Source organism: Halichoeres trimaculatus, unplaced genomic scaffold, assembly GCF_033239565.1.
Source record: "Halichoeres trimaculatus isolate MK-OKI-2021-1 unplaced genomic scaffold, fHalTri1.1 fHalTri1_scaffold_1, whole genome shotgun sequence".
Lineage (NCBI taxonomy): Eukaryota > Metazoa > Chordata > Actinopteri > Labriformes > Labridae > Halichoeres > Halichoeres trimaculatus.
Genome location: NW_027437179.1, coordinates 22,948,977 through 22,972,865, shown reverse-complemented (window position 1 = coordinate 22,972,865; position 23,889 = coordinate 22,948,977). Strand labels below are relative to the sequence as shown.

General features: G+C 40.0%; 1 protein-coding gene across 2 annotated transcripts; it reads left to right on the top strand.

The window, feature by feature from the left end:
* Nucleotides 1–1,701: 1,701 nt before the first annotated feature.
* gdf11 (growth differentiation factor 11) lies at nucleotides 1,702–23,075 on the top strand. Of its 2 annotated transcripts, none has more exons than XM_074662923.1 (3): nucleotides 1,702–2,589; nucleotides 14,790–15,163; nucleotides 19,700–23,075. In XM_074662923.1, the coding sequence occupies exons 1-3, from the start codon at nucleotides 2,175–2,177 to the stop codon at nucleotides 20,078–20,080; spliced, it is 1,170 nt and encodes a 389-aa protein (XP_074519024.1). In that variant the 5' UTR covers nucleotides 1,702–2,174; the 3' UTR covers nucleotides 20,081–23,075. The 2 variants fall into 2 exon arrangements, with proteins under 2 accessions (XP_074519024.1, XP_074519860.1); XM_074663759.1 differs by having other exon boundaries at nucleotides 1,705–2,589; nucleotides 19,703–23,075.
* The last annotated feature ends 814 nt before the right edge of the window (nucleotides 23,076–23,889 follow it).

The following is a 23,889-nucleotide window of genomic DNA, read 5'->3' as shown; positions in this document are numbered from 1 at the left end:
CACCTCCTTCTCCTCACCTTGTGGGAAGACATCAGGCCTTACACCAGTTAGCATTGACATGCTACATGCTGCAAACAGCTGAGTTCACATGTAAACAATGCAGCCATGGTTATATGTAGGATCTCCAGACAAACACACGAGAAAAAGTAGTAAAAACATCACTATAGCCACAAAAAGTTTGGTGTCCATGACCAACAAATGAGCCATACAAAATAATGATCCCCTCCAAATACAAAGATTACAAAAGAGAGCCAAAAAAATTACAAGAAACAGACAAAGAAGAGAGCTGCTGCAAAAGGCAGCCATAGCCAACAGGGCAGCACCGAGCAAATCCTGTCTTCGAATCCCTGTCTTCATCTTGGAAAAAAGAGTCACCAGAACACATGAAACAAATCAAAGTTTCTTACAGTGTTTTTAAATACAGACATGAGGTTAAAACTATTCATCTGTCATTACTTCAAGGTGGTTACTGTTATCTGTGCATTTGTTATGGTCAGTTAACTCTGCTGAATCAATTTGGACAGGAATGTCTAGAAACACACTGAGCAGGAACATTCATAGCAAGAAAATAGAGTACTTTTTCCTTATCAAATTGTGGAGGAATGACTTGTATGATGAGCCTCCTACAGCTTTATAAAACATGGAGTTTTCTTGTACAACTCTATATTTCTGAAAGTTTCTTTAACAGATTAAAAGTTATATGTGGCTGTCACTGAAGATACGCTGAAGCATAATCCTTAGTCATCTTACTCATTTCTCCCACTTTCCAATTGACACAGATGTGTTCAGCAGCTGCAGTTATGCTTTCCCCCAGCAGAGGACACTAGTGAGCCAGCGAGGGTAGAAAACTCACTACATCAGAAAGTACAATAGTGAAAAAAATCTGCTGTAGCTACAGACATCACAAGTTACAGTGCATTCTGTTTCTAAATACAAATTTGGTTTATGTGTTTGTAGTTGTTATGATCAAGTTTACAGATGGACCCGGTTCATGGGGTCACTGACAATATGTGACTCAAAAATCTAAAAATTCAACTGTCCTTAGTAAATTGCGGAAAACGTTAAGATTCACTACTGAAAGTACAATGTTTATTCTGGATACACTTATTGACACAATGCATGCTGGGATCAAAACTTATGAGGTCGAAATAGTTATATGATAACAGGAAGCATGCAAACTGAAGAACATTGAATTTGATAATCATAAGACCAGACGATAAACCTTATGATACTAATATTAGCTGATTGTACCCTCTTTAAAATTCCAATTTCAGTTGGTTAGACCGCGTGTTTGTCAGGATAAATATCAGTTTTAACCACACAGGTTTTACAAATACTTTCACGGTCAGTTTGCAGAGAGCAAGCTCATGCAACTTCTAAATTCTGCCAGTAAGATGGAAGTCTTTTGTTAGGAATACTTGATAGTTTAGTTGTTAAATGTAACAAAAATGTAGCCTATAAATGATCTGTGTGATTCATGATATAGTATGAAGAATTAAAGAGGAAGGAATCTTTAAAGCCTTTTTTTATTGAAACCGAAATAAAGCGTTTCAGGACAAATGCGCAGTCCTCGTTTTCATAATAACCTAATTAGGCGTAATCTTATATGTGAGACATTGTTTGTGCACTGTAAAAACATTTATACTCTCATAACAGCGTGCGCACCCTTCCTCCGCTCTGTCCCTCTTGACTTGGTGACAGACCTAAAAGCCTTTTGTTGCAATCTTAGCCAATGGAGACGGATTACGACACCGGGCAGCTGAGATATATAAAGAGCCCCTTTTTGACCGCACTTGCACATTTTTCAGTGACACTTCTGAACACTCACACACCTCCTTGGACTAAATTGTACTGAAGAAAACCTAAACAACCATCACACTACATGTGAGCGGACTATGCATTCATTTGACAGATAATTTGATGACTTAATGTCCAAACAACCTGCATCGAGACACTCTTGGACCTACTTTTTGTTTTTGAAAAATTATTGCAAAATCTGAAGAGCAGCAGTTTCGGGTTACCGTATTGGATTAGATGCAGGTCACTGTATCTCTGCCTTCTGTAGGATAAGCCAAGGGACGACGCGCAACCCAGAAGAGGATATAACGGGATAAAAAAAAAGGAAAAGCAGAAGAAAGAAACAAAAGTTGTTCTGGCTCTTTCCACGGGTCGCCATGCCGAGATACAACTTCTTACTGTGCTTGATGGTGCTTGTGTCTCTGGGACAGTCGGGGAGCGATGAGCCCAATCTACTGCTGCCCTCTCCCAGCGAGACGCCCACGGATGCCGGGCTGTCCCTGCTGGACGAGGACGCCGGTTCCCACGAGTGTTCCGCCTGCGTTTGGAGGGAGCAGAGCAAAGTACTTAGGCTGGAGACCATCAAGTCCCAGATCTTGAGCAAGCTGCGTCTGAAGCAGGCGCCCAACATCAGCCGGGAAGTGGTCAATCAGCTGCTGCCCAAGGCGCCTCCGCTCCAGCAGCTGCTGGACCATCACGACTTCCAGGGAGACGCGTCGTCCCAGGATGAGTTCATGGAGGAGGATGAGTACCACGCTACCACAGAGTCCGTTATCACCATGGCTTCTGAGCGTGAGTAATAGCTTTTACAGCCCCACAATATTGTCTCCAAATGCGTCATTACGCGTAATTGCTGGAGCAGAGAGGTTCAAGTGACACTGGCCTCCACTGCGTGCATGGTCAGTGACCTAACCTACTTTTTACATACAGATCGGGGTCCTCTGTGTGTGTCTTAAGAGGACTGATAAAATTAGACAAATGGCTTTGCTCATCCGTGAGCCACGGTTGTCAAAACAGGCCCGAGATTACGCGTGGAACCAGCAAATCAATAAACAGCAGCATAAAGAGGTCCGTCCTCCGAAAGACAGCTCCAACATGCCTTGATGAACTTTTGTTTTCATGATAATGATGATGAGGATGAGGGTGATAATGTTGAGGGAGGGCAGCTGTTGCTGCTGTACTCTTCAGTCCACCTGCTGTCAAACTTTTCCTCTTCACATGATTTGTGTTTAACAGAAAGTAAACACATGACAGCTTCGTTTGAATGTCAAGTGCACTTTTATTGATTACACATACCTTTTTTGTTTTTTGTTTTTTGTTTGTTTGTTTCGCTTAAAAGTCCCCATTATACGGTTATGATCGCTCTCATTATTACAATCCAACAATTTGCGCCTTCACATATATGGCCATAAGTCCACAGATAAACCTCAGGCTGCCCCCCTTGGAGACATTTTATAAAATTACTGTTGAACCCCGGCAGCTGTGCTCTATCGCTCTTTTATAGGAGCCTCTACCGGTTTCCCTGCTGTTCATCGCAGTGAGAAAAAGTGTGTCCAAAAAGCTGCTATTGTTCCCCTCATGCACCGGCCCCCCTCGGCCGCACTTGCCTTTTAAATGCGAAGTTTATGGGCGCAGCTCGGTTTTTTTTTCACCACGAGTTACACAAAGACCCAGAATCACTTAGGGTCGAGGGGAGTGTGTGACCTTTTCCCGGCGAATCGTGGGGTTCAACAACATTTACACACGTAATATATTCTGCACAAGGCGGATAAAACACATTCTAAATATTTTTCCCTGGAGGGAACAAAGATATGCGTAGTTGCCAGATCTATCTACCTCTAAGCAGATTTTTTTTTTTGATTGATCCAGTTTTAACAATCACTTTTCACTTTTTTGTCTTCACCTATGCAAACACCTGTCCCTTTAGTTTCAGCAAACCAGTTCTTCCAATTACTCTTCACCTCAGCTTTTAACACCTTTTAAGCATGCTTTTAATTAATTTTTCCACTCTAAGATCTTTCATACATAAAATGTGGGCTGCAGGAAAAGCTTTTCTTCTGAGGGCATTGAGTTCAGTTTAGTAGATATAATGAACAGCTGATGTTTTATAGGTGAGATAGGGTGGTGTTTTCAGACTGTTATTTGGCAGGTATTTTTAGAAACATTTTCACAAAAAAAAATACAAAGAGGACAACAAAAAGATATTTCTGCTTGAAGTTCTCACTCAGACTCTGTCTCCTCTGTCACTGCCTTCTTTACTTGCTGTGTCCTGGGTATTAAACCACAGAGAGGTCCTCTGTTATTTGTTGTTTCTCTAAAGTGCAGATCAATCTGATGTCAGATATTACCCTCTCCACCTGTAAATATATGATATATACTGCATGTACTCACAGCTTTGCACCCTGCTCTGTACAGTCAAAAATATCTTTAAACTAATATCCTAAATGATGAATCTCACCTCCTGCATAGTCACAGCTACTCTCAGATAGCTAAACGTTCACTGAATGCAATTTAAACCATGTAGAGTCAGAAAAAAGCCTTTCTGCCTGGCATTAGCCAGTTCTGTATTGCTACCAGCATCAAAGGAGCTAATAACTGACATTACCACTGTATCCGTCATGTTACAGCACTTCCTCTGTGTTCTTTTTGCCTCATCTCGTTACGTCAGCTGCAGTTTCTATCATCTGCTCCTTCCCACTCCCCCCTCTCGTCCCTCCACCCCCACCTTCCCTCCAGTTAGCCCCCTCTTCTCTCCTCTCCTTCCTCTTCTTTTTTACCCACTACTCATGGAAGAGTTGAGAGAATGAGTGCATCTCTTTTTGCCTGTGGCGCCTTGGTGATCCCACAGGATTAAAAGTGCCTTTTTCTGTCTCTGTGATAGAAGAAGGACTTCAAACACTATTGCCTGCGCACCTCGAACCCGATCACCCTTTTCACGGTGGTGCACACTGCCTTTGATGGGCCATGTGGGTTCACACAGTACATACTGAACTGGACCTGTGCCAGAGTTGCTTCTTAGTATTCACTCAAGGTACGTGGGTGCCGCAGTGGGGGTTGAGAGGGTCCATGCATCTTGGTCTCTAATTACTATGAAATTTCATGGAAAAGTACAGCTATTTATATCAGAGTGCGGCACTGAAGCATCTCCCACCATGCTGTGTGTTGTGTAGGTAACCGCTTCGCTCGCTGTTCAGGCATTAAAATATGACTCAGTTTGGAGCAGTTTATCAGGGTCATTTTGTTGTGCAGCTTTCTGAATGAGATTTTCATCAACGAGTAGCACAGGACATTAACACAGGAGTTGAACTTTTTGTGTTTTGTTTGATTTATCTCTTTAATTGTCTGTTAGAGCTGACAAGGTGTGATTTTGGACCTAAGATTGCTTTGCCTAAGGTGGGGTGAGGATTTGACCTTACTGGTCTCATTTGTCAGCTGTCCGGGACATTTAAAGCAGACCCTCCTCAACCATGACAGACCCTCTCCTTCTTCCCGTTTTTCTTCTCTCTTCGTCTCTGTGTGTGTGTCAGATGCAGATTAGCTGCCATTGAAGTGTTTTCTTTGTAAGCCATCAACATGTAACATTAAACACAGATTTTGTCATGACATGTCAGGAAGAAGATCCATAAAGTGGTACTCACAATTTGCAACTGCATCATCTATCGTTGCACAAAAGGTTTTGTTTTGAAAGGTTTTGGCAGTTTTGTTCCTCATGTTTTTGGGTTAAAGTTGTTTACAGAGACATTTTAATTAATTAAGTGATTGTCCAACAACAGAGAATCCAGCAGAGAGCAGCACTCACTCAGCTTCTCTTCAAGTCTTTACTCAAAGTTTAAATTTATTCAAGCAAACATACAATGCTGCATGTCCACATCAAAGCCAAATTAGTGGCAAGGCAATCACTGCAAGGAAAACCATCTACTCCAGAGTGTAAAGTCAGGTTTAGACTCAAACTGAATCCTTTTTGAATCTCTTTGAGAGGCCACTCAGGTGTCTTTGAGTCTTTTATTCCCAGTATAAAATTTCTCATGCCTCAGTTTGGTCCAGCTGGTTATGAATCTATCAGCTAACTTTAAACAGCTTCTCTTATGTAGTCTTGTAATGGTTACGCACATTCAGTTAAAGAAGAGGCTAACACAACTCTGTAAGACACAAAAATACACACAGTTACACAAATCTATACAATTTTTACATTTGCGCACTTGTGTAGACACATGAGGATGCTCACACACTCTCAGTCACACCCACACAGTCACACACACTCCAGAAAAAAGTTCTCCTATTGACAAAAAGGGTCACAGAGTTCACAGCTATGTGATATATTGGACGAGGAGACTATTAACCTCATCGGGTCTCTTTCTTTGACAGCAAAGACGAACCGGTAGTTACTTGAACACTTATCCCCCACCACACACACACACACATACACACACACACATCCACCAACCACTCCCACAAAAAAAACAAGTCTTTTATAGTGTTGACCCTATAAAAGGGTCATTTCCTGAAGGTGCAGGAACCATAAAAATTAAGAGGGAGAGCGCTAAAAGGACAGAGCAGCAGAAGTCAGACTGTCTTCAGCTCAGTTGCCAGTGTTTGCTGGAAGTTGATGACTATTTGAGGTTTTTTATAGATTTATTTATTCCATGGAGGTCTCAGTTTGACGATGACACCTGTTCTCCCTGCTTGGTTGCCTGCATCAGTCGAGGGAAAGATAAACTTTGGTGTTGATTTGTTTGGATGCCGGGAGGGGGGGCATGACCAGTTTGTTTAAGAAGGAGTAAAAAACGTAAGAAAGAAAGGTCTGTAAGGACTGTAGAAATTGCACGACTTACTGTCAACTTTATGGCTAATAAAATTTCAAAGGGACCAAAGTCTATTAATACTGGGACAAAATTTCCCCAGGACCTCAGGAATCTCACTCCTTCCCCTATTCCCACGCTCCCGGGTACCGGTCTCTGCTCTCACTCTGTGTTCTTCTCTTTTTTGGGAATATGGTGCTTTGGAATTTAATCGAGCTTCACCAAAAATACAGCACTGAAAAGTTATCGAAACAGATGCAAGACTGCAGTCAATGAAGTAGAAATACTTCAGTTGCATAATAAAAAAAAACGGATCATTTTAATGATTAATGCTTCTTGCCATTTGGCTTCAAAGAGTGTGATGGAGTTAGGTGCACTGTGGCTTGTGCAGGCATGAGGGGGTTGAAGGGAAGAAGGGAGTGAGCCCATAGGGAGCAACAAGCAGCTCAGTCCTATCCTAAAAGGACAGAAATCATGGAAGGGTTTTATAGGTACAATTAAAAAGACCTGAAACAGATGTTACGTTTCACTAATAAAGGAAATAATTACTTCACACCAGTAATTAAGCCCCGTGTAGGGACATGAGTGAGGAGGAGGAGGAGAGGGAGGAGGAGTGAGAAGATAAAATGGAGATCATTGAGGGGATTATTGTTGATGGATACGTCCAGGCTGTGTGTGTGTGAGTGTGTGAGTGAGTGTGTGTTTATGGAAGAGTCCATTAAATCTAAGAGGCGTTTACGCAAAGGAAATGCTGCATGAGCATAATGCTGGATCCCAGGAGGGAGCCACTGTGTCGGAAAGATGCACAATTAACGGTGGATTACCTCACAATTATCTGCATTAAAATTTAATTAGCCTCCTCTCTGCTGCGGAGGAGAGCACCCTTGAGCTGTATTTATCACCTGTGGGTGTGCATTCGCCTCGTCTACCCACATCAGCCCAGGACCTCAATAACGGAATTGATGTAAATGCTTGGTCAAAGTAATTTCTTTGGGGACAAGTTTTGATTTATATAATGTACAGCACAGATGGATCAAGGGGAGCTCATAAAGAGGACCATAGATGATTTTATGCTGCCTGGAGGTTCTTAAGGAAACAGTTAAGCAGAAAGCTTCCTGATGGGAGAGTTGGCACGATGTGGTCACACTATCTTTGTCTTCGAAGAAAACTCTTGGCTGAGATTCTGACAGATTTGGGTGGCTTTAGGGATTTTTTTCCTCTCACTAGCTAAGTGCGATCAAACAGAATGACTCCCAGCGAGAAATCTGGCACATTTTATGAGCATTTGTGGTGATGCAACTCATCAGTGGTCAATACTTGTGTGAAGAAAGTGTGTGTTGTTCATTTTATGTTCAATAACAATAAATATGCCACAGCCTTATGCATGCTCATGTCTGTTACTGAATAAGAAGAATGCTTGTGAAGGCTCAGAGTAAGAATTTAGTCCTGGTGATGCCAATAACTTAGCTTTAAATACAGTGCATTATTCTATATTCTGTATTAACACCGGCCTGAACTTTGTTCTTGCTTTTCTTCTTTGTGACGGATGATGTTACAATTCAAAGATTGTAGTTTTATGGATTTTTTAGCATCACCTGCATAAAATTGATGTTGTGTTTTTAATTGTGTTGTATTTGTTACTATGCTGCTGCCTGTTTTGGCCAGGACACTCTTGGAAAAGAGAAAAGAGATTTTTAATCTCAATGAGTCTCTTCATGGTTAAATACGGTTTAAACTATTTAAACAAATTAATAATAAATAATACCTCAAAATTTGCATAAAATTGGTGAAATTGTTCAAGACCTCACACGTTACTCAATGCAGTATTCTAACTGATGAGCTTTTTCAGATTCATTATGTCATCTGTTCATCACTAGAAGTTCAGAAAATTAATTTCAAGTTAATCCAGTTTAAATCCTCAAACCAGATCTCTGAGCTGAAGCTGATCGGGTAGAAGTTCATTTGATGTGAATTTGTCACTGCTGTTGGTTTTCTGGTTTTCAGTCTAATAAAAGTCAGTGCCACAGTGTTGATTATGATTCAGGGTTGAGAGGAGGACAATATTCATCATCCTCATCTGTGTTAAATTGTCGAGTATGAATTGAATAAAGTAGCTGCAGTGTCTCAGGGGGACACATGCCATAGAGGAGTCCTATGGTTAAGAAATGGGCTTTTATTTGTTTACTCCATTAGTAATTGCTACCTGCAATTGGTAAGCTGGTATTTTTCAAGTGGTACATCTCAGCAAAGGATACCCTGCCAGGAAATGGTCAAACAAACTACAAAATGATGTTAATACAGGTGTAGAGTTACCAATACAAACTGTGCGACAAGCTAGTGAAGCAAGTTTACTTTTCAGGAAACACAAAGGCATAATGGGATGGATAAGATATGAGAAAAAAAACTGAGAATTGAGAACTGAGAATAGCTTTTCATGAAGTTTACTACCTCCACAATGGAGGGAAGACGTCATAACTTTTGACTCAGTTTTTGATTGGAAAGGCAGTGGGTGAATCATTTATAGTGTTTTGCCAACTTAATGTACAGATTATACACTTCACTCACCATCAGATAGTGCAGATTAAATGATTTTACAGTGAGTTAATGTTGTGTTAGATTTTTTTCTGACAATGCTGGTCTCTGTTATCTCCTTTTTTGTGAACTATGCAACCTAGTTCTTATGGTTTCTAGTTTATCTGCTGATGTGTCACTGCCTGTAGTTCTGTTTTCCTTTGCATGATATGACAACAGGTTTATCACTTGTTCAAAATATGGTTATCCGACAAACAAATGTTGTGAAAACTCATGACCTTAAGGGTCAAACTTTAACACAGTGTGTTGTGTTGGTTGTACAATTGGATTGGGGTGTATATAAAGGAAAGGGCAGGCTCTGAGAGATTCTTTGAAGAAAGAGTCATCAGTCTTGATTATGCTTGTGTTACTCTAAACATAAACTAAACAGGACTTTGCCTCAGGTACTGCCTTTGTTTTGGACTGTACAAATGATAGAATTATAGATGAGTTTGTTTGTTTTCAGGGATGGTCTTAAGCAAATATCAAAACACCTTCCCTGCCCATTAATTAACATCTGTTGTTCTAACCAGGTTTCTTTTATGCAGTATTGAAGCTTTACACAATCATCTAATTGATTTTTTTTCTTTTAGACACTCAAGTTAATATCGTCATTACTTTTTAACGGATTGTTTTATTCAGAGAAAAAACAAACCTCTAAAGTCTGGAAATCTATGTGTCTGCATCCCAACGACACAAATTACTCAAGAGTTCACTCCCTCACCTTAGTTTTCATCAGTCACTTCTAAGACCCGACAATGACACCACATCTTGGTTTGAGGCTTTAACATGTTTTAAGTTCTCACAGAGGGTTTTTGCAAAAACAGACACCATACATCCTTTAAAGAATAAACACCCAGTCAACATGTAAGATGCAACTCTATTTTAATGTGCAGCATGGCTTTATAATTATAAGTGATTTAAATACAAAAGGAACAAAAATGAGTATTACCCTTTTGTTCCCTGTGACTATATTAAAAAAATACAACTTTTACCACTGAATTATACTAAAACTACTGTGAAATTTAGTATCTGTTAAAAAGTGTTGAATTTGACTTTTGAAGACATGGCATCACATTGTCCCCTGATGTTAACGTCTTGCATGCTTGTGTGGATGCACACAAACACAAGCAGTGAGACCCCAGCATGCCTCCTGCTGTCCAGCTGTCCACCTTATTGCAGTTCACTGCACGCTGGCTCTTTTTATCCTCGTGCTGCCGGAGATGCCCCACTATCGTAACCCTCGTAACACAAACATACACAGCCTGGACACTAAACAATGAGCTGTGAGCGTGTTTGCTGGGGACTGTCTGTTCTGAGCCGGTGGATGTTTTGGGTTTATGTGCAGTTGCATGTTTCCATGTGTTCACCAAGCTAGAACAGGGAGCATTAGGAGGTGTCTTTTGTTGCTCCTGGGGGGCTACTGTGCTCAGTCCTAATAGGAGTCTTGTGCCTGCCGTTGTCCCAGGGGAGGGCTTCTGAATGAGGGGGTCTAACTTCACACACACACCCCCTCCTCCTCCATCCCCAGCTCGAGCCAGGCCTCCCCCACCACCCTTCTCCTGTCCCTTGGGACTGGCCGAGAGACAAAGAGGGAGTGAGGCTGGGGTGGGATGGGATGTTTGAGGGGGTGCACTGTGGCCCCTGTCTTATTAGAAGGGTCGTGAACGTGTCACGATGATTAATATGCCGAGGTGCGTGGGGATACCCTGGAGTCACATTTATTCAACATGAAGGATCCCAAACACACACTCAACACAAAATGGCACATTTGCATTTCCCATTAAGAAAAGAAAATATAGATATATATGCAAATTCCACTCCTATCTGGGTTCATAACATTATGCGTTATCCATTTGGCCATTAACAATAAGTGACCATTTCTCTCTCTGTCACAGCTGAACTGCTGATTCTTAACTGAGAGATTCTTCATTTTTACATGACTCATGTTTAAGAGGTAGCTTCAAACTTGAAGTTACAGAAATGTGGTGGGAACATGCTCGTGACCTTTGATAAGAATTTTATCAAGTTATCCATTTAGGTTTAGATCTTTTTATCTATTTTGAGCTTTGTTGTTAAATTTCATGGCATGACTCTCAAACAAAAAGTGGACTTTTTTTTGCAAATTGTACTTTTAAGTTAATTTAAGAAATCCAAAGTTCTTCAATTTGAACACATTTCCAACATTAAAGCACTCAGTGGTAACACATGTTAACGATTCTTTGTCTAACTATACCTTTACTCCACCTCTCCATCTGTTTTCAACAATTAAAGAGGCTCCTGCACCGTCCACTTACATTACTGCATTTGGTTATTAGAAGCATTTAACTTTTAAACAAGCTGCGGTCATATTAAAATGGACAGATGGCAGTGTGAATAAACCCTTATATTCTATAGTTCTCCCCTCACCTACATGTATAGGAGGCTCTGGGCTAACTATGGGACACAGGTACCCAGGGAGTCCACCAGATGTTTGATAGGCTCACCTGCAGGCCTGCTGTGTGCTGGCAGTAAAATTCATGCGCTGCATATGCTGCAATTATACCACAGGGAAATAAGCTGCAGTAATAATGAAGTAGGCTGGAAACATGAGGAGGGAAAGCAAACAAGCCTGTTTCCTTTGGAAAAACACAGCCTCTGTCCACACTGCTTTGGGTTTTACTTGGTTTACATGTTTAAGTGAAGTAAAGAGGAGTTTTTATCTATCAGCAGAAATGATTTACCTTTCTATCTCCACCTTCAGTTTCAGTCAGCAGAGAGGACTTATTGCTCCAGTAGGTGGTGCTGAATGCATAATCAGAATCGACATCTTTACTGCTGAAATGAAACACTTAACCAAACTATAACTGTGCAAATTGTCCAGGAAATTAAGCCATAAAACAGTCCCTCAGTAAAAACTGTGAGCTAACTTTGCTCACAAATTTCAGATTGAACGTCCCTTTGCTTTTTTGATCTTTACAAGGTAGCTTTGCACATTTGGCACAAGTAGAGCTCTTTGCCAAGATGTGGGCTGTAATTAAGCAGCAGGCATTCAACCTTCACGCTTTGCACTCCTACATATGCACTTACAGGATCTATAAAGGCACAAATTGATTTCACCTATCAATGCAGTCATTGTTTAACATGATTTAGCTCATATGTTGTGCATGTGTGTTTAATAACCACAGTCCTGTACCCGCTCTGCTTCTCAGATTACTCCTGAAACTCCAGGCCTCTCCTCCAGAAAGGGAACTCTTTTCAGCTCAACAGTGTTTGATGGTTGTTATGTTATTTGTTTTTTTACCTCACAGAACTCAACCAAAGTTAAAACAAATCTGTTTGCAGAGAAAGAGCTGGTGTGTGTCCTCCATGTGCAGTGATTGAACCCAACAAAAAGTAGTTATCACAAGTAAACCCCAAACAAACTGCAAAATCATTCATTCCCAGTTTTGTGCTGATGAACAAACACAACACCACCCACGTTAATTGCTGTGACCCCAGCAACCCACCAGAAGGAACATTGACATATTGTTTGTCCAGCGTGAGACACTGTATAATTTACACTCACTAATGACTGGGCCTGGAAACACAGGCTGAAGGACCACGTCTGTCCCTGGCTTGGCCCTTATTCAATGTTCACCCTGGACTCTTCTAATGGATAGTCCATCTGTACCTCAGTGAATTCATATCCCTCAATGCATGACCATAATTCAATTACAACACTTGTTTGGTGTAAAAAAAAAAAAAAAGGGGAGAGAGAGGGAAGAAGAAAAACAGCCCGGTGCAGCGTGTTCCTCTGGTTAATGGAGGTTTGATAAACAAAACACTATTGGCTGGAGAGTCTCCTCCCTAATCAAACCAAAACAAACCATGGCTGAATCAGGGCTGTTGTGTGTTGCTGAATTTTTTTTACAACTCTTCCCTTGTATTCTATGTTTTAACAAAAAGCATTTTGGGGAAAAAATAACATATTCCCGTTGCCATAGGTCGACCTTGACCTTCAAACTCAATCTGGCTATTAGGGTAGCCCCCTCCCCAGAACCCCTGAGATGTAAAGAGGCTGACGGTTTTGACCCCTGATCCCATTTCTTAACTAGGCTGAGGTGCAAAATAACCTTTTGACCCAGGAAGCATTTTCAGGTTGCCTGAGCAACCCCAGATTTAGCAATGATTGACAGGTCCATCCATACACTCTTTTTAATCAGTTTTTCGAAAGAGGGACAACAAGCCCCGTGTTTTAGATAAATGTCAGAAAACGTTGGTTTATGTGCCGAAATCATGTCAGATATGCTCAGAGAAAATGGGCAGATTAGATATTCCATTGTAATCAGTTTTCACATTATGCCAGATTGATGCAGAATAAATTTCCCTTAATAAATGAACACTTTACATGGAAATGAATGTATGAATGCAATGCATGGATGTCATTATATCAGATGGAGGTATATGTAAATGAAGCATGTGCAGATTTGACATGTGGTGCAAATCATAGAAATAGCAGAGCCAAGGATCATGACAGGAATAAATCTGCCTATTTTAGGAAACGCCTTGTGTTCATTTGACATAACCCATAATCCACATACCAATCATATGTTCCAATAAGGATGAGCCACTGAAAAAAACCTGCAGTTCTTTTTAATTTTGCCTCTTTGTAATAAAAGGGTGAGACCATTTCTTTGCGACTGACCCAGGGGAATCTAAGGTTACCATCTGGCCTCAGGCCACCATTACTTGATCCACGTTTTAATATGCAAATGTATCTGTTTGTCCAACCTTGATGTAATCACAAATGTAACCTGACTGAAAGGACCATGTGCACATATGATAACCGACAGCCATATTGCAAATGTGGCTACAGTTAGTACATGATAAAAATACACATTGTAAAGACCAGAATGAGTTCTGTGGCTTTGATTTATGAGGTTGTGAAAAAAGCCAAATGTTACTTTGTGTTTGGTTCGTACTTTTTCTGAAAACTTGATGCTCTTAAACTCAAGCTAAAATTGATATGATCTTAAGTTTTTGTTTGAATTGAAGAGACAATTAAACTGTAACATCTTCAAAACATTACTGAGGAGGTGGCAGACATTTCTCAGTTACAAAATCCTACAATCCTTCATAATGTGTTCAGCAGAGGTTAATCAGAACATGGCAGAACATTGCTCGCAGGCTTCTTTAAGTCTCTGAACTTTTAAAGTGACCATACAGGGTAGCTCTTTAATGTCATGAAACCAACTCTTGAGTTCTGCTAAGAAATGATAAAAAAAAAATTCATAGTGTCACAAAAAGGCAAATTTGTGAGTCTCAGATATCCACTTCAGAGAGTTTTCAATGCCTGCTTACTTTTGAAATCCTCACTGTGCTACGGGACAGATTTTAGTGTTTGGGAACCTTAAAAGATGAGTTTCAGATTCTGTGGCCCTCTTTTGGTAATAAAATGATCTTGATTAGCAGAGGCCCTTTCTTTTCTGTAATTTGAATGCAGTTATTAACATGGATAGGTCTCAGCTGACTGCAGCCTTCTTCTTTTTTAATGCCATGTACATACTCTTAAAGATTTCAGCCAGACTCAGGGTTGGACTGGATTTAAAGATATGAAAGACACTTTTCTGCCCTCATGTGCTCCTGTGCTCTTCTCTGCAGCGGAGCCCTTGGTGCAAGTGAATGGGAAGCCAAGCTGCTGCTTCTTCAAGTTTAGCCCCAAACTGATGTTTACCAAGGTGCTGAAGGCCCAGCTATGGGTGTACCTGCGGCCGCTACAGCAGACCTCCACCGTCTACTTGCAGATCCTCCGGCTGAAGCCCATCACGGAGCAGGGCAGTCGCCACATCCGCATCCGTTCCCTGAAGATCGAGTTGAACTCCCGAGTTGGCCACTGGCAGAGTATTGACTTTAAACACGTATTGCAGAACTGGTTCAAACAGCCTCACACCAACTGGGGGATCGACATCAACGCCTTCGATGAGAGTGGCAATGACCTGGCAGTTACCTCTCTGCGACCAGGGGAGGAGGGGCTGGTAAGGACCCTCAGACCTGTCCCAGGGGTAGAGGGGGGTGGCAGGGCCTGGGTGGGAGGTTGTTTTCATTAAATCACAAATCGATGAATATTCAAATCAAAGAAGGGCAGCCGAAATCAAGCCAATTGCAAAATTACTTTGAAGATAAGCATGCATTTTTCTTGTAATAAAGCAAATTTCATCCATGATAGTTGAAAAAAAGCAAAACAGATTAGATCTCACCTTTTCTATTCTTTAAGCCCTTGAAGACAAAGAGGTTACAAGATTCAGTCCAGAGGAAACATAGCTGCTGTGTTTGAATTTACCGGAAATATTCATGCACATAGAATTATTTTAAAAGCATTAGAGAAACAATAACTGAGAAATCCCAGAGTTAGTTGGACTCAATGTTACGCACAACAGCCATGTTAAATTATGTAAGCCAGTCCCCCCAGTTAAGCAACAGCAAATATTTACTAAGCAGACATTTGGGTCAGATCTCCACAACACATATCAGAGGTCAGCTCTGGTGTCTTAGCCAATAAAGCTGCCCTCTGAGCTCACAGCAGTGTGCAATATTTTTCTTGACTGAAAAAAAGAAAAAAGATCAAAAACACATGCAAGTATCAAAACAAAACAAAACACAACAAGCACAGAAGGAGTGAAACTTTTCTTCTCCTTATTCGTGGGCTCTTTTTTTTCTACAAATAAGCCCTAAAGGCCAAGCTGACATGGTCTCACCCCAACGGCCTCTCAGCCCATTTCCTCTTTTGAATGCGTCACAAAAAACAGTGCTCGAGCCCAGCTGGAATCACTGTGGGGAGAGTAAGGCTTTGTATAACAAACATGAAGGAATAAAATATTTGATCCGCTCGCTTTCCCCCAAAGGTCAAGGTTGTGACAGGCTGCAGATGACCTTCAGGGTCAGGGATCAAACTGAGTATACACAATGGTCCATCAACACTGGAAAGGGCCAGTTTCAATAAATGAGTATGTGGTTTTCACCACTGCTCTTACTTCAAAGATATTTGATTGTCACTCTTTTCAGATTGAGAGCTTTCAGCTTTTTTTAGTCTCAGACGACAAGACACATTACGAAATGTAGACTTTTATAGAAATACTTAGACTGTGTTCAAAATCGCATTCTTCGGTATTTACACTTATTATTCTTAATGCATATGTGTGTTCACACTGACAGTGTGAACACATATCAGACAGTGGTTGATGATTGTAATCAATGAGTAGCAGAAGAAAACCTGTGAATGTGATTCTAATATCCGGTAAGTGTAAAGCCACAGTGTTTGATCTGGGACAAAACTACCCTGTAAGATTTTGTGCACTGTTCTAATAAGTACAAAGTGTACACCGTGTATTCATGTCAGTGTACTTAAGGAAAATGCGATTTGAGACACAGCCTTAGATTCTCTGTGGAGAAGACAACTTACAATGATTTATCAAAGTCTAACAACATGGATTTGTATTTCATATTGGTAAGAAAATGATTTTCAAAGACTTAAACGTTTTTAAACATAAGTGAATTAGTTGTTTGCTCTTTAAATTGATGGACCTTTTTAGAAAAGTTGGCAGGAGAAGCTAAGGTGACACTGACACAGCGCCAGTTTGAGTAAAGCAGGGAGCAAACACCATGAGTCTCAAAGAGTTTCAGTTAAGTTTTTATTGCTTTTCACATTATCCCTAACACCTTCAACCCCAAGCTTTTTATACAAAAACAAGACAAAATCTGAAGCTGAATAAAGGTCAATGCTTTGTGCTGGAGGAGTTAAGAAAATAAGATAAGACCTGCATGATATTAGTGTAATTTTTACTTAGCTCTGCTCTTCATCAAAAGTCTCCTACCTATTTGGATATAACTGTTTAAATCTTAAACTGATACAAGAAATAACAAAAAGCCCCCTGAGATTAAACATGATCTTTGTGGCTTTACAGTCAACACTGAACTTTTAATCAGTAGGATTTCTTTTTCCTGCTTGAGCAGGAATGTTTTTGTTATTTTCTCCTTCTGCTAGCAGAAGCGACAATAACAGCACGCGATGGGCTAAAAGTTTCATCTTTAGAATTTTTTTTAAACTTTTCTTTGCTTTGTTCAAAATATAATTTTCCACAACAAAATGTGAAAAGTTTTCAACTCTATGGAATAAATCAAAACACAGGTGAAGCATTTTTCACATTTTTAACCTTAAGCTCAAATTTAATTTGTTCCAATAGCTTTTAATCTCTACTTTTTAACCACTGAATCATCGATTTCACTGACTCTGAATGCTGAGCCTTTAAGGTGGTTTCTAGGTTGGTTGGTACATTGCTTGAATATGTGCAGTTGTTGATTGATTTTGTGTTTGTTTGAATGAAGAACAAACCTCAAAAGGGAGTCCTCCTCTGTTGCATAATCACTCTGTGAATCTTTTTGTCCAGTTAAGATACTATGCTCAGAAAACAGCTTCAAAACAGAAATCTGACCAGCAAATGATTACAAAGCTATCATATAACAGAGATGATTTACTTTACTGGTCCTCAGAGACAAAATGTTTCTAAATGTAATAAAGCCACGAGTAGGATTAAGGCCATGTCCACATGTAGCTGTGTATCTGGGAAACCACAGATATTTTTATACATTTAGGCCTGTGAACCACACGAAAATGCAGCTCTACGTCACTAAAAACGTGTCATGGTTTAATGGAGACACCAGTAAACAAAGTTTTCTGTTCTTAAACATCACAGCTAAATGACAGGGGCTCATTCTGATTGGCTGGCACAGGTTTTACGTCTTGAAAACACTGCCCAACATGGGTTTGGCATGCATCAAGCCGCACTTTGCCCTGGTGCATGTGGACTAAAGTATTTTCAAAAACAATGGGGGGATATTTGTTTTTGAAAATGCCTGGCTACGTGTGTACAATGCATCTCAGATAATGTGTTTTTTGTCTGTTCTGTTGGAGCAAAATCAACTGTAGCTTAGTACAGATTGCACTGATAGCATAGGCACATCAAAGGTGACGTATGTTTCTAGAGCTGAGACGTGGTTAGTCTAGCTCAGCTCATTGATACAATAAGGGAGGGCTTCATTATATGGGAACAATATTTGCTGTTTAAGATTAGAGAACATGATCAATGTTGACTTTAGAAGTTTAGAGAACATGATGAGTGTAGGATGTTCCTCCATCATGTTTTCTTCATGTAATAGAAATGGTGGCAGGAATGGAAACCCGCCCTGTGGAGTCCCGACACTGGTGGTGCACTGCAAAAAAACTGAAATCTTATCAAGTGTTTTTGTCTTTTTTTTAAAGTAAAAATTGTCTTATTATACTTGATATGAGCCACTTTCAACTTATCAATCCAGAAAAATGTCTTGTTTCAAGTTATCAGAGTACAAAAATGAGGTTTGAATCGCTTGTAACCAGTAAAAAAATCTGCCAATGGAACAAGAAAAAATTGCTTGAAAATTTCCTTGAGAATAGAATAATGTCTCAATACAAGTAACTTTTCTTTTGTTCCATTGGCAGATTTTTTTACTGGTTACGAGCAATTCAGACCTCATTTTTGTCCTTAAATAACTTTAAACAAGACATTTTCTGGATTGGTCATGTGAATTTGGCTCATATTGAGTCTAAAAAGGAATTTTCTACTGAAAATAAAACAAGAACACTTGATAAGATTTCAGTTTTTGCAGTGTGGTGGTGTCGTGGTAAGGGTGCAGGTTGAGCTGAGAAGCTGGAGTTGGACTCTGATGAGATGGATTAGAGGTGACTGGACCAGAGGAGGGTTACAATGATGAAACTGAAATCACAACAGAGAACAGATTAATTTTTGGGCAGCAGAAAGTTGATTGGTCATTCAACACAGAGCCTGAATTTGGTTGATTAAGCATTTGAAATAGTTAATAACCATTAGCTGATTGCAGAAGGACAGAGATGGAAATAAGTGGGAATAAGTGATGATTTAAGAGTGGATTAACAGTTGTTCAGCTTCATTTAAGCTTGGCTTACAGGTTGCATCGACTCCTAGTTTTAATTTTTGGAAAGGCTAATAACCCAAAGTTGGTCATGAGAGAGTCAAAAAAAATATCAAGCACAGTAAGTCAGGTATCTTTGTTGGTTAAGGTTCAAATATCAAAACCTCTGGTTAGGTTTGGAGAAAAAATATGCTTTAAATTTGAAAAAGCTGTATTTACTAACTCTTCAAATTAATGCCGAATCTGTCAGCGAGGGAGAGGATTTCTGTCATCAGGATCTTCCTCATTTTGTCCGTGGTTTGAAGAGTATCATCCACCTGCACTTTATTTAGCTTTGATGACTGTAGACAAAAAGTTTTAAGCAGAAGAAGTAGACACAACGCAGTGCATGATAGCCCAGTTCTTTAGCCACTGTGAAGTCTGACTTATTAGTAAACTGGAAGTGATAATAGGCTTTGATTTCATGTACTGTATATGTTTAACTGTCATCTTGTTGTTTTTCTTTTTTATTTTCACTTATGTGTTAGCCGTGTTGTTCTCTTATAACCACCTCTTTCTCTGTGTCTTGCTCCTCCTCCCCCTGATTCCAGCAGCCGTTCCTGGAAGTGAAGGTTCTTGAGACGACCAAACGTTCTCGGAGAAACCTCGGTCTGGACTGTGACGAGCACTCCACCGAGTCCCGCTGCTGTCGCTACCCCCTGACTGTGGATTTTGAGGCTTTTGGCTGGGACTGGATCATTGCACCCAAACGCTACAAAGCCAACTACTGCTCGGGCCAGTGCGAGTACATGTTCATGCAAAAATACCCACATACCCACCTCGTGCAGCATGCAAACCCTCGGGGCTCTGCAGGGCCCTGCTGTACCCCAACCAAGATGTCCCCCATTAATATGCTCTACTTTAATGACAAGCAGCAGATAATTCACGGCAAAATCCCAGGGATGGTGGTGGATAGATGTGGCTGTTCTTAGGCTTCAAAGGAGACACACACTTGCGTACAGGCATCAACGCATCAAACCACCGAAAACCCTTACGGAGCCCACCTGGCACCAGAACCCACTCCTCTGCACCAGATTTCACTTTTGCACAGACACAAAATCCTCCCACTTGGTTTCCATTTTTTCTGTAATTTAATCGATTCAAAATGTAAAAATTTATAAACGAAACATGAATCAAAAACAGACTGAATTATGGAAAATCAGTACTTGGAATGATTTAAGAGGATGTCCTAGTGGAGCAGCTTCAAGAAATTGTAAATGAAACAAAATGTTGTTACAGAGTACGTGTTTAGTTTTGTGGATTTTGAAGATTTTTTTTTTAAATGGGATCTTTGTGAAATTTCAGGTCTGGGGATTAAGATGATGGGACGCATACGCAGTTTCAGTTCCAAGGTAATCTTGGAAATGATGAATTTCACGGATACACTGATTGACGGGTGCGTTTTGATCCACAGAAATGTTTGCCAAGAGGGCGTTTTAAGATTAATTTTTGCAGTCCATCACTTTAAAAAGGATCAAAACCCAATGCTAATGTGAGAAGGGTTTATAGTAAGTTATACCTGAAGTATAAATCCAAAATTGTGTTTACAGATGTTTAGATATGTGCTTTAGAGATGTAAAGAGATGAGAAGATCCAAAACCAAACCTATACCCTCTATTAATGTATAACACCCCGGTGTGACATTCTCGAGTATCCACGAAACCTTTCACAGTTACTTTGATCTTTTTTATGTGCAGTCTTGTAAAACTCAAAAAGGGAAAAGGAGAAAAGAGGTTAAACTATCCTAGTTCTCTCACGTAGCAGATAGACGAAGCAGGTACAGCTACATCTATGGCTCTGTCATTAAAGATAATACAGATTAAGGTTTTATGTGCACAACAGAGGAGATGCACAATAAAATGGAGGTGCACTCTGGAGTCATTCGGCACCGCCTTGGAGAGGACAAGGAGCAGACATGACAAGAACCCGACAAATTTCCTTTCTTCTCAAGTAACAAAGGAAAACACACTTTACCACCTTCAGTTTCTGAACTAAGTGATTCAGAGTACGTAGTACACTGCTGCATAACTTAAAGAGGCCATGGATTGATGTTATAACAAACAGAAAGAAAATTCATGCCCCAAAAGGAAATGGTGTGTAGAGGGTTGTCAGTACGCTCAAGGGTTTGCTACTTTGCAGGAAAGTTAATGACTGAACTGACAATTGCACAAAACATGGTTACAGCGTCACTACACACTCATACTTACAGCAGCATTCACATTAGTCACATCACAAAATAGTCATGAATCAAGAAAAAGAGTAGCATCTTCTTTAGTCATGTCCATCCAGTTCCATTACTTTTCTTTGGTTTAAGTTTCTGCCAAGAATCCTCGAGCTGCATTTCTTAACATGGAGATAAAAGCTTCTATGAAAATCAACAGAATGTAACTCAACCACTGACTTTAGTGTAGAGAAAATATCTGACTGAGTTTTTAAATGACCCCATCCATCTTCACCTCAACTGTATTGCTGATATCTTACTGGAGAAAATATTGTTAGTGCTTGAATATGGAGTAGATTAGCTTGAAGTCTGTCTTTGTCTCCTGGATGTCAAAGCAAAGATATCCTTTTGTTGTAAACGAAAGCACTATGCTGTTGGATAAAGGAAGAGCCTTCTGACATTATATATAAATGATATATGTATATTAAAAAGGGGTACAAAAAAGCCTTTTTTGGGGCACTCTACCTTACCAACAATAAATTTTGCACTATGGGACGTTCATGGCGTGAGGAGGTTTAAGTGTTGTCTGTGTTTTATTAAGCACAAGAGAGCTTGTACAGTAAAGGAAAAAAAACTATTCAAGCTTCTGGTGATGAACCATAAACTAGAGAGGTTATCACCTCTTTTTTGATATCACGCTTTCTTGACTTTTGTCTGAAGCGGGGGCCTGTCCATACACTCACACACTTCTGTCTAATCTGGAACCTGGACTTACTGTACCAGTGGCCTGAAAGGCCTCCTTGCCCACTCTGGGTGATAAGTAATGTGCGTTATAAGTGTCTGGATCGACAAACATAGAATGCTTTAACTGGAAATGGCCCTCCCACCAACTTTAATCTGTTACCATGTTAGAGAGACTACGTCCTTTTGACTTAAACAATGTGTCTACTGTCTTTCATGGACATGTTTTTGCCTTGTGTTTGTATTTTGAGTGAAAGCACTCATGTGAGAATGGGAGGAGTATCCAGGGATTGTTAGCCAAAGTAGAGGATGATGTGTGCTGTAACTTTTGTGATTGCAGGAATTTGCTAGAACATTTCAAAGGGTGAAAAAGCTGATTTAGGGGCAGTGGTTGGAAATAATTCAACCGGTCAATTGTTTATTTATTAATAATAATTACAATGCATTTCAAAGTCTGTCTACCTCACTTAAGCCTTCTAAAACCTTACTTTTTTGATTTGTCATCCACTAATCTGTACAAACATTTGACCCATAAGAACCCCTAACCCCACCAAAACCACCCCCCAAAAAGTGTAGATGAAAACCACAGGGTCCCCTTGCTCTCAGGTTCAGATTGAGTTATTGACAGAGTGATTGATGGTAGTGGCTCTGGTTATGTGTGGTCAAAAGAAATAATTAGCTGTGCCCACATCTATGGCTTGTTGATAAGTTGCATTTTAAATTTTAAGTGTTTGTATACTGCTATGTATGAGAATGTTTTCATATAAATATATGAGAGTAAGATATCTCTATGTAAATACCTACCCAAACGTTAACGTTTATGATGTTTTGGACAGGTTCACCGCTTCTAATGTTTTGCTCACTTCCCCCTTCATTCCTCTGTTCTTTGTGTAGTTAAAAAATCACCCCAACTTTGTAGTTTGATGGTTGTGCATATGAATAACTGTTCAATTGTTATTTTTTTGTCTTTTATTGTTTATTTACTGTCATATTTCTTTTGTACAATAAATCATTTATTTAGCTTATGGGATTTCTTCTTGATTTCACACTCAGGAAATGTAATCTGTCCAACTCATCCTGCTCCTAAACCAATGGTTTGACCCACCTTAGACTTCAGCTAAAACTAACCTTTCCTTCATTAGTTTGCAGTATAAACACTTTGATCACTAACTTTAAACCTTCTGCTCACCACCAAACAGCAGAAAAATAGCTCTTACCCAAGTTAGCAAAGTTAGTAACAATCTTTGCATAACCAAACTGCAGAATATCACAACGGTGAGGTACATAGAAACTCAATCCGTCTTAATGTTTGAATCAGCTCCACTGGCCGATACTTTTCCTCTTTTTATTTTACCAGGCCTTAAGCATGTGGGACTAACTTTTGGGGCCAGCATCATATTCATAACCCCTTATTTATAAAGACCTGATCAGGAACAGCATTTTGCTTTATTTTGTCAGTTGCTGCTCGTCGAAAACAAGTGTTATGTTCATAGTGTATTCCTGCCATCCTTGGCTCTCTAAAACGTGAGCAAATGTTCAAAGGAATAAATCAGTATGATAACGAAGAGTTGTGCGGGTTAACTGATAAAAGTTAATGGTGGACTACTCTACACCCTGAACAAGAAACTGTAGGGAACTGGCACTATAGCTTGGCTGCAGTTTTCTGCAAACAGGGCTGAAGCTGCCCTGTAGTCTAACTAACTTTGCGAGAGCAAGCAATTCTCTGTGTAAGTGAGCACTCTACATCTTAAACTTTTTTAATACTTGACTCTGCCATCAGAAAGCCCATAAGTTTCTCCATTATTTGTAAAACAACACATATGTGTTCCTCAGCCTGCC

What these genes read in the sequence shown, in the direction of transcription:
- gdf11 (XM_074662923.1), top strand. Translation starts at nt 2,175, where the DNA reads ATGCCGAGATACAACTTCTTACTGTGCTTGATGGTGCTTGTGTCTCTG. An exon ending in TATCACCATGGCTTCTGAGC is followed by an intron (nt 2,590 to 14,789) that starts GTGAGTAATAGC and finishes TCTTCTCTGCAG; the next exon opens with CGGAGCCCTTGGTGCAAGTG. An exon ending in GACCAGGGGAGGAGGGGCTG is followed by an intron (nt 15,164 to 19,699) that starts GTAAGGACCCTC and finishes CCCTGATTCCAG; the next exon opens with CAGCCGTTCCTGGAAGTGAA.